At 38.7% G+C, this 19,079-nt stretch overlaps 1 protein-coding gene across 1 annotated transcript in view; it reads left to right on the forward strand.

The window, feature by feature from the left end:
• Positions 1–19,079, forward strand: part of TRIM24 (tripartite motif containing 24) — a 62,318-nt gene that overhangs the window by 10,859 nt on the left and 32,380 nt on the right. Inside the window, exon 2 of the mRNA XM_050905758.1 lies at positions 13,525–13,643. Coding sequence (XP_050761715.1) covers positions 13,525–13,643 — 119 coding nt within the window. The remainder of the gene's footprint in view (positions 1–13,524; positions 13,644–19,079) is intronic.

A 19,079-nucleotide genomic window follows, 5' to 3' on the forward strand; every position in this document is an offset into this window, starting at 1 on the left:
TGACCTAACTATATTACCTACATCTGCATTGACTATGAAGGGAACTTCATGTAAATCAGCGCTTAGATGAATCCCACCCAAGGTATTAAAATTTGGCAACACTGCAAAGAAACTTTATCCATCTTTCAAGTGCAAACTTTAACTTTCTGGAGTCACTTTGGCATAGTAAATCAGTATTATTTCTGTGCTACCATTAAGAGTTACTTTTTCATAGATGCAAAAATTCTGCATGTGACAAGCTTTAGTATTAAACAGCTTTTGAATATAACAAGTAGTCAGAATAGACTGGATTTGGGAATCTTGGGGTTGTTTTGCTCAAATAAATTAAATGGCTTGAATCTTTACTTTTTTATTCCAATAATAATGTCTTACAGAGCACTCAGACCTATCTGATGGAAACTGCAGGAAATAAGAAGTATCTTTATTTTTTTTCTTATTGACTACATTTACCAGAGTGGCAGTTTTCATCAAATATTGTTTGTGCCTTTCATTGTCTCTGTCCCTCCCAACAGCAAGCTTAAAAAAAAAAATTTTTTGAAAAAAAAAATATCTAGAAAGCCTTAAAATATTACCAGGTTAATAATGAAAGTGTTTGTTATATAGCAGACATAATTACTTAATTTCAGGACAGATTAAAAGTGTACCTTTATAAATATTCAGAATTTATTGTTAAATACATATTAAATTCCTCTTTCTCATGGTTGGGGATCTGAGTCCTGGGCATTGTACTTGTGTGGTAAATATGCTGTTATCGTATTGTCATTGAAGAATATATTGAAGAGATACTAAGAAAAGCAACGTCCAAAGAAGAGCAACGAAGCTGGTGAAGGGTCTAGAGCACAAGTCCTATGAGGAGTGGCTCAGGGAACTGGGGTTCTTTAGCCTGGAGAAAAGGAGGCTGAGGGGAGACCTTATTGCTCTCTACAACTACCTGAAAGGAGGTTGTAGCGAGGTGGGTGTTGGTCTCTTGTCCCAGGTAACAAGTGATAGGACAAGAGGAAATGGCCTCAAGTTGTGCCAGGGGAGGTTTAGATTGGTTATTAGGAAAAACTTCTTCACTGAAAGGGTTGTCAAGCATTGGAACAGGATGCCCAGGGAAGTGGTTGAGTCACCATCCCTGGAGGTATTTAAAAGATCTGTAGATAGTTTAGTGATGGACTTGGCAGTGTTAGGTTTATGGTTGGACACTCTGATCTTAAGGGTCTTTTCCAACCTAAATAATTCTATGATTCTAATTAGCAAAAAATCTATTTTTTTTAATATCAGTCTGCCCTTTCTTTTTCTTCTGTCCACCCCTCACCAAACAAAATAACGTAAACAAAGGCAGAACCTATTATGCTAAATTAACATATTATTTCTATGTACTTTTGAACATCCATTCCCTGCATATACAGTTTATGGATAAAATTGATGGAGTCTTCAATTATATTTGTTACATCACTGTAATTTATATTTTGAGATCATTTGAAGGAAACATAATAGAGATATTGATGACTTCTGTCTGAACTATAAGTCTGTCCTCGAGGAGAACTTCAAAATAGATATCTGTATAGCAGAATATAGGTGGATGCAGCAAACACTGTGTTTAACAAGTTGATGGCTGTGGATATTGACACTTAAGTGATTTTAACCAAGTTTTCCTTTGGAGCTACAGACTGCAGTTTGTTTGGGTACTACATAAGAGATCTTCTGTGTGCCTCTCAGTTGTATTTTCCACCAGGAATTTGAAATCCCCATAGCAAAGATATGTGGAATAGAGTAGACAGGTAAGTTGAGATTCAGTGTCCAAACTGGAAAATCTTCTGCCACTTCTGAATTTCTGGGATGCCTGTGATATTCAAAAAAGGGCTGGCAGATGTACTGCACAATCCACAGGAGACCTATTTCCTTCTGGAATAGTAGCTGGAAGCCAGGCAGGGTATCCTCCTCAAATTAGCTATGTCTGTTTAGGCACCTGAATTGCTCCCCTGAGGCTAGTGGCTTGAAAAATGAGGGCCAAGAGGCTAGTTTCCCAAGTCCTGATAGGTAGTTTCCAGTTATTCAGTGGTGATCATTTTGAGAATGGGAGGAGACTTCTGAAAGAACAGAATGCAAGGGTGCATCTGAGCACTCAAGGAAGAGAGGGAGTAACATGAGCTAGCCAAAGGCCTTGAAGTGCATTAGCATTCCTGTTTTGGATGACATTTCTTCTGAAATACTCTGACTAAAGCCTGTTACCTACTGTTGTTCCCACTACTGCTTCCAACGTGGTTCCCTTAATGTGGTCCAGATTCTTAGAAGTTATTTTTTGAGGCCTTTTTTACCTTCACATCTGCTCAGTGTTGATGGGAACATTATGGTATCTGGGGCTAAATAGAGGAAGTGGGTGAAACAGTGAAGAGTGTCACATGTTGGAGTATAGTTTTCATCTTTTCAACAAAGGGTTAAAAAGAACCAGCTCCTTCAGTCTCTTCCAGAAAGGCTTGGTTCTTTGGCTTGTGACTGGCTCCAACTGCCCAAATGATAATCTGCTTACCTACTTTTTTATAACTATAATTTCTGGTGATGCGTTATACCGCAACTACTGAACTGTCAGCTGGTAGTAGATGAGAACTCAAAGATGAAGACTGGACTGTGAAATTTCTTCCTACACAGAAATGACTACTAGCTGTGTGGTGCTCACAACTCTAAGGCAGGGTCCATCTCCTTACCAGAGTTTCTGAAAATGCCAGTTTTTTTTTACCCTAGTGATCTTTTTTTAAATAGTAATAACAACATGCTAGCATGTTGCTATTCAGGGAGAAAGGTATTAATTTCATTGTTCCAGAAGCACATGGATACAATGGACTTGAGCACTGTTGACAGGAACCTAGAGTGTCTGCAAAATGGTGTTCCAGTAGAATGTATGAATCTAGACAGCATTAAACCCACTTTCAAAATGTTAGCAACTTGAAAAATTAAATACTAAGCTGCTCAGAGAAAACGATGCAAGAATGTCACTGAATCTTAAAAATCCTTGCATCTTGTATGCTTGAATTCATTACATATAAGTTGGAAATACTTGACAATTTCAGGAATTGAAAGAATGTATTTTAATTTTGATGAAAGAAATGCTCATCACAGTCAGCAGTGACAATTGGCATAATTGTTGGCAGCTTCTGCATCGTCGTTTAAGCATAATCATTGCAAGGCAGTGAGGTTTTTTATTCATCATCTTGTACTTAAATATTGTCTATCCCACAATAGCAGTATTTCCCTTTGTTACCATTATGACACTTCTTATAATTGCGTTGTTGAAGGAAATGCACTGGACAGCGTTGGATGTGAAGATAAACTCTCCCTTCAGAATTTCTTAAGGTATTCAGAAGTGGCTGGAGAGTCAGCCTTTGCAAAATTTACAGTTTATGAAGTCTAATATGCAATATTTGAAATGTTTGAAGATTGGACAAGTATAGCAAAAACAGTGAACCATTTCACAGAGCAGCTGAAATATTTTAATTCAGCTCTGCAGTGCTTTCCAAGAAAGTCAATGCACTGCAGCATAAAAACTGGCCTGTAACACTCTTCCAGAGGGGGGATTACAGCTAGTAGTCTTTGTCTGGTTTTCATCTATTTACATTTTAAAGGATGGTAAATAAAGCATTCAGGTTTTAATAAACTTATCTGCTAGATTGCTGGTTGCTTTGAATGTTTAGATTTTGGCAGTAAGTGCCAGTTTCCCCTTGAGATGTGCTTGCTTGTTGGTTTAACCTATCTCCCCTCCACTAGCAGCAGCAGGCTGTCAGAACTAGATAGGAGCAGCTTTTTCTGGAACAAACTGGTTTGAAGAAGTTGCCAATTTTGCAGCAGCAGTATTGGCTTAATGAGAAACAAGAGGAAAGCAGTAATTACTTTTAAAATTGATTCAGACATTATTGCACATGATATCGTCTCTCAGATTAAGTTTTCTAAGTGTTTATTTTTAACAGAAAAACATGACCTGTGTAAATATAACCAGTTTACCCTCAACCTCATGCATTTTAATGAAAAACCTTGCAAATATTAATGGTGTCTATATACACAGCGAGAGGAGAAAAGATCCTGTAGGTCACAATTGAAATGCCCTAATTTTCTGTGTAGTTATGCTAAAAATCTTATAGCTGGCACTGTCTTCAGTTTCTGACATACCTTCTATTAATGTTAACTAGCCTGTCCATTTTTTAAAAAATTTAACTGTGTATGTGGCTCTCTGTTAGTATTTTCTGTTCTGAAATCTATAGTTAAAATTTCAAACAAGACTTATGTAAAACCGAGGAAAATTGCCTTATGCAAGCCTAATTAATTTATTCTGTAATGACTGTGTCATTTTAGGGAAAATTAGTTACCAGTTGCTTCCAAGCACTCTATTTAATAAAGAGAGCTCTTTCACAAAACTAGTATTTTTATTTGTTTGACTGATCTGTGCTGAAGAAAGGGAACCCTTAAGCCCTCCTTTTTCAGTAAAGCACTTTGCATCTACAAACAAAAATACCCTTTTGGATCTACACATGATTATCCAGTGGCTTTATTAAATTGGCTCTGAAACCTGTTCGCTGCAGTGAAGACGCAAACGAGCTGAAACTGGGGCAGACCAGAGCAGTCTCCTATTGTCTCAGGATGCTTCAGTAGCCTGGAATGTACTCCCAGGAAATTGGGAACTGAGTTGGAAGTAATACAATATATGCCTTCAGTCCATTCTGCTGAGTGGCTTGAGGTGGCATTGCTGTGGATGCAGTGTGTAACTTGTGAAGAAGAGTAAAATGTGCCGTGGTTTCCCCTGCTTGTCTAAAATGCAAGCTAGCATTCCTTGAAGAGGCATACACATTGTGAGCCTGTAGCCAGTGAGATCTGTTACAGTGGAAACTAACTCTTCTCTCCTGGCACAACCCCATTTAATCCATGTCGTATTCCCTAATCCAGCTCATTGCATGGCAGCATAAATCTTTGTGTTGGCATGGGATAGAAATGAATGGGCAGGGAAGCCAGCGCTGTTACTTTTGTTAGCAATGTGGTGTCGGGGCCTAATGTAAGGTTCCACAGCAGCTTGATTTTTATATGAATGAATGCTGCTCCTAAAAAGAATGGAGGTCTTCCCCTCTACTCCTGCTCAAGAGCCATGTGCTGTTGATACAGCTGCATAAACAACTATACTGGCACAAAGGAGTAGATGAAAATGTGGGATCTTATCACTTACCATCCTCATGATAATCATGATGGTGATTATGGAACTCCTCCCAAATTAAGTAATATGTTTTCACCTGCTCACTGCAGCACTCTGGAAATGCTTGCTCCATTAAAAAAAAAATAAAAATCTTGTAGGATTATTTCGACAAAAATAAACCCTGATGCTTGAGAACTTCATTCTTCTGAGCAAGAACAAACAGGTAAGTATGATTTTAAAATCTTACTTCCTGCAGTGATTTCATGTTAGACACTAACAGTTACAAATCGACACATTGGAAATCCTTACCTATTCTCAAAGCTCAGTGGACTGCCTACCTAGACTTAGATTCTCCCTCAGCTTGCATCAGTGCACAGAGACAGGAGAAGAAACAGTTTCAAGCCTTTCTTCCTTCTTGATAGACAATGGATTTCGTTGTTTCATACCTTTGAAAGAAGATACTCATGTAATAATTGTTTATTAAAAGAGAGCAAACTATGCAATTCTTGTTAGGATCCTTAAATTTGAAAATTTAAGCCCATGTAAAATGGGACTGTTCTCGGTGAAAGGCATTCTAATGCGTGTTATCTTATCCCTTGCAGTGTTGCCCTTTTGAAGGTTCAGTAAGTGCTAAGACCACAAAGGAACCTTACCTATTTCTAACAATACATGGGAGTTTTTTTGTGCTCTCTACTTCTCAGATGTTTTTTCTTTTCTGGTTCGTATCCACTAAACCTTGCAGTGCTTCAGGCCCAAACACACTGAAATTTTCAATTATTTTACAGATGAATCCTGTGGGTTTTTCTTGGTTCTCTTCCCCCCCTGCATTTGCTCCATTGTAATGGGCACTACAGGGCTGGAAGCAGTAGATTGCATTTGATGTGAATAATACGGATGACGGTTAGAACCAGAAAACAGGTTTCTCATTAGCACTAGAGGAAACGAGGTTCTATAGGAGTGAATATTCTAAATTGGAAGGAAGGATGGCAAATCAGCTGGCAACTGACTGAGCTTGACAAAAGGTTCAGAGGGAAACATAGGGTTTGAAACAAACAGGCAATCGAGGAAGGGTAAGTCCAGTCAAAAATGGAACAGCTGGCTGAAGGTCCCTGGTTAACTACTCCTGTAGCTGCTCTGGTGTGCTGGAGTCACCGCTGGATCCTCTTTGGTGTTTGTTTCCTTTAAACTGCAGGAGGTGGATGATGGTAGGTGATGCTACTTTAAGCAATTTTAGGAAAATGTGAGGTCACCCTTGCCCAATTCCCCATCCCCCCACACTCTAAGGAGGAATAGGAAAGGTAGCTTCATCTCAACTTGTTTCCTCTTCTAAGTAATACTAGATCTGGTTTTCTCAGATATTCCCTGTGTCTCTAGAGTGTAGTGCAACATCAGGCATTCTGAAAGGAGATGACATTAAAAATACCAAGTGTCAACTCTATTTCTGGCAGTTTGCTGTCATAGCAAGTCTTCTTTCAGAGAATCTTCAGGAAGGAAAATTACTTTGTTCACTAAAAATTAACTTGGTCTTGGAAGCCTCCTAACTATATCGTTCAATTCACACACAAATATCTCAAAGCTCTTTAGAGTTGATTGGGTCAAGAATTAGTTGAGCGTCAGAACATTAATGTGGAATTAGAGGTCCTCCTTAGCCCCAGTTTAATCAGGATAAACAGTAGAGGCTCACCATCCAGGAATGTGCTTAACCTGAACAGTGTTAGCCAAAATGCTAACCTGAATCTGATGCTGTTTCTGATGCTGCTGCATTATAATTGCTCTGACAATGTTTATTTAAAGATACTGGTTTTTTGTCTTTAGTGAAAATACTAGGTTTGGGCTGACTTGGTAATGTACTTGAAGAATATATACTTGGTATAGCAAATACCAATTGCAGAAATAATTTTTGGATTAGTGAAATTTCATTATATTATCCCACAGTGTGTGCATTAATAATGTTCTGTGCTGCAGCTTTCCAGATTTTTCTTCTTTTTTGCCCTCATTCCTTTTAACAAAACTGTGGGTATTTGGGGGGAGGGAGGGAATGAACAGCAAAATAATTTGGGGATTTTTTTTTTCATTTAAAGCAATAATGTAGTTCTTGTTTTGATGACATAGTATGCTGCTCCTGTAGCTTCATTAGAAGATGAATTATTTTCCTAACCAATTTATATAAGGAAATCAACTAAATAGCTTTTAATATCTTACTCAGAATTTGAATGTTCTTGAACAGACCATAGCATAATAGCTAGAGTTCCCAGCCTTGAAAGCACTGAAGTAAATTGTGGCACAATTCAGGAAGCAGGTGTCTTGAAACAAGAGGAAGGAAGTGTTGGCAATAAGATTAAGCATGGTTAGAAAGCTGTTGCATGATTGCGTCCAAACCTTAACACTTAAAAAAAAAAAAAAAGTTTGATTCATTGTAGCACTAGGAAAGTGTCTTGCAGAGGGACTCGATGGAGGAAATGTTAATTAATTCAGAGGTTAATTTAGGAATTGCATTCTATGCATGCTTAAGGAACAGTTTAAAATGTAATTAAATGTTTGTGAGGAAAAAAGGCATACCAATGAACATTAAAAGCAAATACATACATGGAATGTAGTAAGAAAATGCTGGGGTTATATTAACTTGGCTTTGTATTGCATTCCTTCTTCCTATATGTTACTGTAACTCTGATGAAATACGAGCACAAATGTCTTTGAAAAATACCATTGTCCTTTTGGTTGTTCAAAAAAGTTAATTGCTTGCTACAGCACCTGTTGGCTTGTTAGCGGAAAGCTTGTATGTGTGCTCCTATGGTTGCTTCAGCCATCTGTCTTAATACTATTTGTCAGTTATGACTTTAAACCAGCCTGACTCTTTATGCACCAAAAGAAGTCAAACTCCTCTATCAGGCCTATTAGTAGGCTGGGGAGAGCACTAATCCTTAGTGTGCAGTGTTGTGTTTTGTTACTACTACAGGACCTAGGAGGGGATACTTGTCCGTGGTCTGAGTTAAGCCTTTGTACTGGAAAACTGGATGAGGAAAAAAGGGTTTCAAACCATGTCTGTGATTCCTTTATCAAATCATCACTGTACATACAAAATATATTATAAATAATAATCTATTAAAACTGTCAAGTCATTAACATGCTGATATTTATTGTACGCTGTTTCCATTTTTATTGTTGATACCAAAAGACTCTACTCAGCACACATCTGAGTTTTCCTCCTATCTTTTAAATAAAATGTCTCTTAAGCTACTGTAGTATATGGTGTCATGTAGTAGATTAGTTTGAGGACAATGACACTGTCTCAGCACTCTTCCGAGTCCTTTTTACTTGGGAAAAGGAAGAAACATCGGATCTCTATGGTTAGCAATATTCTAAACTGGATTAGACCTCTAAAGTAGTACAGGTATTGTAATTGGCATGAGGTTGTGTATTCTCTACATCTCTCTGAGGTTGCAACGTGACAGACCACTGTCTTCTCCATATAAAACCTGCAAAGTTACATACAAACCAGCATCTCTTTCAGATCCACTTCTCTCATCAACCAAGAATTCTAGTTTAAAGCATTTAGCTTTAAAACAAACAAAACAAAAAACCCAAACAAAAAACCCCCCAAAACCATTAAGGTCTGTCGAAGACGTATGTGTGGTGGGTTAACCTTGGCTGGCTGCCAGATGCCTGCCAAGCTGCGCTCTCTCTCCTCCCCCTCAATGGGACAGATAAAGACAGGGCAATAGCTTGTCAATAACCATTGGGGCAAAACAGATTCAAAGTGAGGAAGATTAATTTATTGCCAATTAAATAGATTTGGATGGTGAGAAACAAACACAAATATTAAAAAAACCTTCCCCCTCACAGCCCTCTTCAACTTCACTCCTTCATTCCTGACTTTACCTCCTCTCTTCCTCGAGCGGTGGAGCGGGGATGGGGAATGAGGGTTGTGATCAGTTCATAACAGTTCCTCTGTGCTGCTCCATCCTCCACCCACTTGTTCCCTGCTCCAGTGTGGGGTCCCTCCCATAGGATACAGTCCTTCAAGATCTCCTCCAATGTGGGTCCTCTCCATGGGGTACAGTCTTTCAGGAACAGGCTGCTCCAGTGTGGGTCCCCCATAGGCCACAGTCCTGCCAGAAAACCTGCTCCTGCACGGGCACCTCTTCGTGGGATGCATCTCCTGCCAGGAACCTGCTCTGGCATGGGCTTTCCACGGGCTGCAGCTTCTTTCAAGGCATATCCACCTGCTGCAGCGTGGGGTCCTCCACAGGCTGCAGTATGGGTATCTGCTCTAATGTGGTCTTCCATGGGCAGCATGGGGACAACCTGTTTTACCATGGTCTTCTCCATGGGCTGCAGGGGAATCTCTGCTTTGGCACCTCCTCTCACTCCTTCTTTACTGACTGGGGTGTCTGCAGGGCTGTTTCTCTCACGTTTTTCTTACTCTCTCCCAGCTGCTGTTGCACAGCATTTTTTTACCCTTTCTTAAATGTGTACACAGAGGCGCCACCACCATTGCTGATGGGTTCAGCTTTGGCCAGCGGTGGGTCCATCTTGGAGCTGGCTGGAATTGGCTCTGTCTGACATGGGGGCAGCCCCCGGTGTCTTCTCACAGAGGGCACCCCTGCAGCTCCCCCTCGCCCCCCATTACCAAAACCTGGACATGTAAACCCAATGCACCGTGTTACTGGACCAGACCTTATTCTAAAAGAGGATTCTGCACGTGAAAAAAATTAAATGTTATGTGTCATCTTCAGAAACAGATACTGAACAAATCCAGTAACTTTCCTGCTCCTGTTCCCAATATTTCTTGTTTATAACTCTCTGTAGCCTGGTGTTTACAGGTGTGTGCTCTTGGGGCTGTGATGTGTTTTGGGCTGTAAGCAACATAAATGATATGAACTGACTTAAATCCCATCGCATCTGTGATGGCTGACAACTGTACAATTTGTATTGGATGAATGGCTGAAAACTTTGCTTGGCCTATGTGTAGTTTTATCATTTTATACAAAAAACTGCATTCGGTAACTTGTATTGCACAAAGTAGTTGTATTACTCGTATTACTTGAAAATTACTATTTCCAGATAGATCTCTAGTACTTAATTATGACAGGTAACCCTGATAACATCAGTAGAAATGGTAGTGTTGAAACAGAGATATGTTTGTCTGTGAGCTTTGCTAAATTAGAGTGTGTGTCTTTACTTGAATATAATTGGTGTTCTTTTTTTAACTTTGAATACATTGTTTTCGTATTTATCCGTGTTTTCCATTTAATTCCAAAATAGTCATAGTCTTTCCTCTTCTGCCTCTGTTTTGCCATAGAAAGCTCTGAATTCTGGGTTCATTGTAAACCGTAATTTTCCTTCCCAGTAACTTAGTGTCTCTCTTAGTTATGTGGGTTCTGGTGAACTGCCAGCTCCTCACTGTGTTCTGCAGGACTGTGTGGTGCACTCCACTGTACTATTTGTTTACTGATAAGGAGTGCGGGTAGAAATTCCAGCACTGATGTGCAGCATATCAGCGTGAGAGTGTCTCTGAGGTGGCTAGATTGAAGTTCTGAAATGAACCTGCCTGAATTCGTTAGGTACTGTTATTTGCCATGACCCTTTTGTTTCAAATGCAACACGCATGAAAAAACATGTATAGAGCACTCCGCTTGCACCTTTCATTTCCCACGCGGAGAGTGGAGGGGAAAAGACCACATGTGGTTTATATTGTTTGGTACATTACTGAAAGAGCTTTGGGTACGTTACGAATAGTAGATAAGGACCTGAAAGGAATGCTGCCTGGCTAATTTGTGTTTTACGTTTTGTGCCAAAAAGGCCTATGTTGGCAGCTGTGTGCGTAACAGTGTAATCTGGCTGTAACAGTTACATTGAGATCATGATATTAGATATTTTCACTTAAATCCATGGTCCTGAAGTTGATTAAATCTGGGTTAAAACTGATTTGTGTAGCAGTCATCAATCCAGGATTATAACAAAAACAAATTACCCACACACAGTTGCAGAAGAAAACCTTGACTTAAGGCTAGACAGCATAAGGAATCCCAGAAAAAGTTTCAAGAGGATTTTGAGAGATTTGGGCAGTTTTCCTTTTCTCCTTCTCCCATCTCAGTCTAGAATTTCTAAGTGATCTCTTGAACAGGTAGTTGCCAGTATTCTGTTGGTGAAAATGCAACGTTTGGTTTACATTAGTAAGTTTCCTAACTTGTCCCCTGCCCCTTCCTTGCCCGCCATGTTTTCAATTCAAGCCGATTTATAAACTCAGCTTAATACAACTGATCTGTTTCAAAGACAATGGTTCCATGTTTAATCTTAATCTTCAGTGGCGGTGTTGGCCCCTTCCCATCCTTGTGCTGCTTCTCATGTTGCTTCAGTGTAAGCAGTAGTGCATTTGGTCAGTGAAGCAGATCGGGGGCTGGAGGTGAAGCTTGGGAGAGCAGGAGAAATACATCCATGTCTGAATCAGTCTGCCAGTCTCATTCTCTGTCTATACCCCACTCCCAAACACATGCAAAGACCGACTCAGTCCCTTGTGCTGGCCCAGAGCACTGGACTTCATCAGGGTCAAGAATGAGCTGTAAGGGAACAGAGGGCGGTTTTGTAGTCCGCGCTGTTGAAAAATGTAAAAAATAGTCTTTTTCAGCAAGTATGTAGCTTGAGTATTAGGAAATTTGTTCACTCTTGACTGTGGTAAATTGATTTGCTTAATAAAAGGAGAAATTCAGTACTTGGAATTCTATTGACTACCTGACATACCAGAATTGGATTTCTTAATTATCCTTCATGATGATGGTATAAAAAAAGTTACAAAAGTTTTAGCCAAAATATAGAATTTGTATATAAAAAGAAACTGCACAAATATGTATTGAAATGCAGACTGGCAAAATGGCAATTATAATAAAACCAGGCTTAACGTCGTAGCCTGTCAGATGAAAGTGAAATGCCTTGCACACAAGTGGAAAACTGATGGCTGAATTTCCAGAATGAAGAGCTAATTTAGTAAAACTGGTGGACTTTAATATTAGGGAACTGCTTTATAGTGGGTTGGCCAGTTGAATCTCTAGCGTGTATTGGAAGAACATTATGAAAAAGTTACCTAAATCTTGTATGACGCACTTACAGTAAGGAATTAAGTTCTTCTGCAGAAAGTGAAATATTTAATAGGTTCTGTACTTCTACATTTTATTGTAAAAGTGAAACAGGAACAGAATTAAGCCCATGCTGGTTTAGTTAAATACGCAAGTGCTGAATTATATATTGGTGTTAAATTCATTGGGTTAAATGATGCCTCTGATCTTCTTTAAGGCCCTAAAATCATGCCTCCTCTCAAATGGCAGCTATAGGTCTAAAATCTATCTCAGTGTGGACTCACATGTAGGCTTTGCATGATGACTTCCACGTCCTAAGTGAGTATTTCAACCTAACTTAGTTTCAATTCTTTTCTTTTTTTGGTGGTAATGACTGTGATAATTTTCTTAAAGCAAGATGTTAATGCCTAGCACTTTAGAGATTTTTCTTGGATGAGAAACAAGCCTCAGTTCTAATATGACGTTCTGTTTTCTGCAGCTAGGAAAGATGTCTAGTTTAAAATGTTTATATAGATCTTTTCCATTTCGGTCTAGTCTACTCACTGTTGAACCCCAAGTTTTGAACTTGACTTTGTCCTTTTTATTCTCTTGAGAAAACTATGAATTGTTTAACCCTTAGCATTATTGGTTCTCAGCTCTTTCTTCAACCAGGAGTCTAAGTATGTTATTGTCTTAGAATTGTTCCCCAGTGTGTCTTGCAGAGGAGAGGAGAGAGAGGACCTTGCTTATTTGTTCCCATGTCTTTCTTGCTTGCTTTCCCTTGGTTAGTGTGAAGGTAGTCACAATATTAATATAGGTCTGTTCTTCCTCTATACAACTTGCCTCATTAATTTTGAATTTATTACATTTCAATGTCTTGTATTACATAGTTCTGTCAGTCATGTCACACTGCTGGCGTGTATGTGTGTGTATGTAATACCACTTAATGTCACTAATTAATACTCCACACTTATAAATGTTTACTTTAATCCATTCTATAACAACAAATTGTCAATGGGAATACATTCCCTTTAGAGAAAATGAATTAATTTTCTGTAAGATTAAGGCAAATTCTTTATAGGATTGAAAAAAAAAAGGTGCTTTGACCTTGGTTGAAAGAATACGTCATCAGGGAATAACAGGTAAAGGTTACTTCAGTGATAAATGAGAATTAGCTTCTCCTTACTCACACCTTTTTCACAGGAAAGTATTAAAACATCCTTTCAAAGTATTTATCCTTACAAGCTGTCTTTGAAGTTGTTTGATATATCTTAAGTTGTGCAAGCATAATCAGATATTTTTTTTTCCCCCCAGTCGGTGTTATCCGCTGTCCAATTTGTGGTCAGGAATGCGCAGAGAGACACATCATAGATAACTTTTTTGTGAAGGATACCACAGAGGTTCCCAGTAGCACAGTAGAGAAATCAAATCAGGTAAGTGCATTAACATGTAATCATGTTAACACCTTTTGGATGTGTGTGCATATCCTTGGCTTCTTGCTGTGTAGCCTTTTTCCTGTTCATATGCAGAAAAAGACTTCAAGTACTTAGTCATCACATGGGGTAGCTACTCTAGAAAATCAGTTAAAGTTGATGAAAATGCATGTGAAGAAGGTGGTTATCTTATTCTATTTTTAATTGTTGATATAAAATTGCATAGTGATAGCAAAAGATTAAGGAACAGGCATTAGAATGGGAATTTCTATACTTTGGACAGGGCACTTGAAGCACTTTTTGAAGCAGAGACCCGAACAACACTACATCAAGAGATCTCAATGTAAAATGGAATCCTCTAGTTAAATAGACTTTATTTTTCTTATCTCAGCACTGACAAAACATGGCACTAAATAGCTGGAGTGCAGTTACCAAGCAAGAGGCTCAAACTTCTAATTGAGGAAGATGGTATGTTGTAGGGGTTTCTTGTTTGTTTTTCTTATGTAGGCTGCCTCTTCTTCCTTTTGCAATCAAATAATAGCCATCTCATAAAACCAAAACCCGCTTATCTGGAAGAATAGTAATACTGGGGTTTTTTTCTCACGATGGTTTTTCAGCAGGAAAGAACTAGTGTGGAAGCAGTACCAAATGAATAATCACATCTATGTAGGACCACAGTTTAGCAATCTCTGGTATCAAAATATTGCATCTTCATTTTTAGCTAGTAAGAGAGTACCTCAAGGATCTCTTTACTCATAAACTTTTTATTAAAATCCAGGAACTTATTGTAAATAATTCAACCTCTCTATATGTTGCTGTATTCTTCATAATAACGGTACAAAAAGGTTGCTGTGTCAGTGTGGCTTGCATTTCTGCTGATCCCCTAACATTTGGATGGTGGTCTCATTTTGAAAATGCCTCTTTTTTGCTTTCCTGTTTTAGGGACCTGTATCATTGGCTCTTGATCCATTTTTTTCAAGGGCAGCTTCTTAGACGTCCTTTATTGCGTAGTCTGCTTGTTTCAAAGCTTAGCTGAAATTTGTGCTTACACATATGAATGGGTATGTCTCTCAGGAACAGGTGGAAGTACCCAGTCAGGTTTGTGATACCAGCTCACTGACTATTAAAGGCATAAATGTTGTCATCATCTCTGAGGAAGAGGAATTATGTCTTGAAAACCATTAAACTGTGTTCAGCTTATAAGGAATTTTGCAACTGGATTTCTGAGAAATTATAGACCTCATCAGAAACTGAAACTTAGTTGGGAGTCTCTGAAGTATGAGCAGTGTTCTCTTAATGTAGGACAGTTTGAAGTTTGCTTTTTTTGTGTTTGTGTGTGAGGTTTGTTTGGTTGGGTTTTTTTCCCCTGGGTGTTGAGGGAAACCTCTGAGTTTTGGAGATGGTTGTGAGATTTACACAAAGTCTCTCAGTACTCTACCAGTAAGATTTAGAAAATGAATAGTCCCTGTTGCATTGAAAATTTGATCATAACTTTTTTAGTGACTTTAAAGTTAGGAAGAGAAGCAAGATAACAAATAACTTCGTTATGCAGGAGCAGTCCTGAATTTTTTGGGGTGCCTGTGCCATAACCTCTGCTTAGTCATATAACGAGTCTTCTAAAATATTGCTTTGGGGAGTGGTGATAGAAGTAGAATCACTTCTCCTGGGTTTAGTGACAAAGTCTCCCCCCCCCCCCCCCCCCCCAATTTTTTCTGCTTTCTGTGAAAGTTAAGTGGGGAATTGAGGCCTTTGAGACTTGGATAAGGAATTGAAAATTCAAGAAGGGTTCTTTATATTCTTGAGGTTGATCATAATCATGTAAAATTGGGTGTACTTCGATGGGTCATAGGGTATCGAAAGTTGGAGTATCCACCAAACTCGATGATGTCAGGATAAGTCAGGCATTTCCTTGAAATTGAGGGAGATGTCTTTTTTGTTTACCTTTGGATCTTGATCTGCTGGAGATACAGAGAAATTCCACATATTTCAGCAGCTGATTTGGAATCATCCATTGTTGAGTGGTGTGAGCAGATTTCAGGGAGGTTCTTCAAAGCATTTGTGTTTCCTTAAGTTCCCTTCTCAGACTTCTATCTTACTCTTCCATTCCATATTTGTTTCTCTCTCTCCCTAACAAAAACCAGCAGGGTTGCAGTTCAGAAAGCATGTCTGTTCTTCAGCTAAGTTCCCTGGCTGAACTCATCATACTTTCTGCAGCAGTTGAAGGCAAACCAGCAGACTTTGCTGAACCAGCAGAGTAGTACATTCATGTGCTTCTCTGCTGACTGCTTTTTTAAGTGGAGCTAGATGTTTTGTTAGATGCCTGCTAAGTGAGCATGTACCTTACCTCTTGGAAGTGAATGATGTGCAGTTCTGTTTTGTTTCAGTAGATTTATTTTGGTGTAAAGAAGCTTTTTGGACATTCCTTTGTACTTTGACATTGGAACCATAAAAAAAAGCTACACCATTCTATAAAGCTGTCTGTTGTGGAACAGCAAAGTTAACTCAATAATAGTTAAACAGATGGGTGTCCTGTTGAAGAGGGTATATTACGAGGTTTAAGGATGATACATCCTTCTAATCAGCCTGTCTTGTTCTGCCTTTGAAGGAGCAAAGAGAAAAGAAAGAAAAATTGCCAGTAGCAAGATAGGCAACAGATCAGAGGAATTAAAGTGGAAAAGATACTGAGACTTGCAGGAAATACTGGATCAGAGATCACCCAAATTCTGTGAAAAACTTTGGCCATTTTATAGAGATTTTCTACTTGGATGGTTAGTTTGGTTTTGATAGTTTGGCAGCTTTAGCAGGATGTTTAAGAAATGAGAATTAGAGGCAAGCCGTGGATTCTGTGCAAGTGATGTTGTGGCTTAGAACCAATGGTCCATATCTGGGACTAGCCTGTATATGTGTGTTGTCAGGAAGGACTGGTTTATTTCAATTCAAGAGAGACTGCAAAAAACCCTTTCAAATTCAATGTTTGGTTGTTTCAGATTTAAAATGGTAATAATGCTAAAACAGTTTTAGCATATTGAATTAAAACTGTAGGAGTGAATGGCGTATCATGGAGCCTGGCATTGTGGGGTGAGAAAAATAACTGGAACCCATTTAAGTGCCATCCATCTATCTAAAATCATGTTTACCTTATCTGAGCCTGATTTTGGCAGTTCAGTACCCTACTTACATAGCTGTGCTTTCTAGCAGTTACTACTGAAAACTTCAGGAGCAAAAGAAGTAAGCATAAAGAAAGTGTGAAACTCCCTAGTATATGTTCCATAAGGGCTTTCATGGCTAGCATTAAAGAGAACATTAAGGATTTTGTGCTGGCTATTAGCATAGGAAGCTTTCCAGAAGAAGAGACTAACGGGAAATGCAGTTGTGATCTTCCTGAAAGTAATCATTGTAGGTTGTGGGCAACTAGGACATAAATACTTTGAAAGAGCAGATCCTTTATAATTTTTTTCACATTATGATTTAAGAACTTTTTGTTCTTTAGCATCCAATAATTGTAATGAAAAGGAATATAACAAAACGAGAGAAATAAAACCCAAGAAAATACAAGTGACGCACCATGCAGTTGCTCACCACCCGCTGACCGATGCCCAAGCAGTGATCTGCCCCTCCCAGCCAATTCCCCCCAGTTTATATACTGAACATGACATTCTGTGATAGTTCAGGTCAGCTGTCCTGGCCATGCTCCCTCCCAGCTTCTTGTACACCTGCTTGTTGGCAGAGCGTGGGAAACTGAAAAGTCCTTGGCTTAAGATAAGCGCTACTTAGCAACAACTAAAACATCAGAGTGTTATCAACATTATTCTCACACTAAATCCAAAACACAGCACTGTACCAGCTACTAGGAAGAAAATTAACCCTATCCCAGCTGAAACCAGGACACTTGGCAAAATTATTGGATGCTAAAGAGGAGTTTGAAAATAAAAATTAATTATACTTGCTTCGTAAGAGTGAGCAGAAAGGAGCTTCAAACCCAAGAGATGTTGCTGAAGCAAATGCTAAATTTGAATAAGACTAAGTAGACAAGTGAGGGAAATTTGGGAACTTAACAGAAGAAAATTGTTTAACGCGTGTGCAAAGCCATGAAAGGAAAAATGAGTAGTGTGAGATTGATGCAGAAGAGAAGATCATAGTACTAATATTGATGTTGCTGCAACATATTGAGCCTGTAGTCCATTGTAGTTCAGGTCTGAATTCTCATAGCTTCTCTGTCCGAAAGAGAACATGTGTAAAAATATTTTTGATAGCAAGAACACTTTCTGTATCTTTACCAGTTACTGACCTCAGAGTTTTAAATGTTGTAGTAGGAATGAAGAACAGTTGAACTTTATGTGAGATACTGGGAATGTAGTAAGAAAACAGGGTATGAGTTTGGATCTGATACTAGGTCTGGATACTAAGACAGCAAGTCTGACTGGGATAATAGAGTGATTAATGAGGAGAATTTAGAACAAAAAGTTTCTCTAGTTTTGTATGGTGCCAGAGTAGCCGCTATGTATTCTTCCAAAGAAGAACTAGTATGCTAAATGGCTTATCAAAGCTGTAGCCGTGGCCAAAACGTCTTTGAAAGCCACTGGTTTAGGGCAGTGGGTAATAGACTCAAGAAGAGTCACAGTATGGTTTTGTTGTGCTTTGAAGAGAGGCAGCTGTTGATGGGATGCTGGGGAAAGGAGGATATGTTGATCAGGGTTCACGCACTTTGGGATATCAGCACGTGGTTCATATTTAGAGTTACATATAGGCGAGAATGTCCCAAAAGACAGGTGCTGTCTTTGGTGATTTTGTATGTGCCAACCGATAGTTATATAACTATTAGCATTGATGTTTTGGATCCAATAGGGGAAACCATTGCATCTCATTTACACTGTTGACGTTTGGAACGTTAGCTCGCTGAATATTCCTCTGGGCTACTTTGCTCTCTTCCTTTGAAACTTGGAAACCTTTGCTTGCTTATTTAATCTCTTTAATACTCAAAGTATATTTAATTGGAAGAGTGGTTAGTTACTACAGTGGCTGAGAAGACAGCTTTATTACCCCAACTCTTGCATGTAAATCTGTTTTTAAGTAAATATACAAGCTTTTACAACAGAAAAAATAGTACTTATCTGCAACATGCTGAGTAATTTCAGCTTTCATTAAATTTGAATGAAGGCGAAGTGAACACTTCCCGGGGTTATAAATACTAAAACTAGTAACTGAATTAAATATAATTACAAGGAAAACTCAATTAAAAATAAATATCTGTCTAACCAGAATAAAGGCTTACAGGTTAACTAGGGAGAGTTTTCTTTGAAATCACTGAAGCACTGCTTGTATGAGTCAGAAAAATAAGAGTGAAATAAGTTTCAGGTTTTGTAAGAGTATAGCAAATACTTGCAGTAATTGTACTTCCATGTACTTTAGCTATATGACTTATTCTAATAACTAGGA

Source organism: Gymnogyps californianus, chromosome 1 (assembly GCF_018139145.2).
Source record: "Gymnogyps californianus isolate 813 chromosome 1, ASM1813914v2, whole genome shotgun sequence".
In the NCBI taxonomy this organism is placed as follows: domain Eukaryota; kingdom Metazoa; phylum Chordata; class Aves; order Accipitriformes; family Cathartidae; genus Gymnogyps; species Gymnogyps californianus.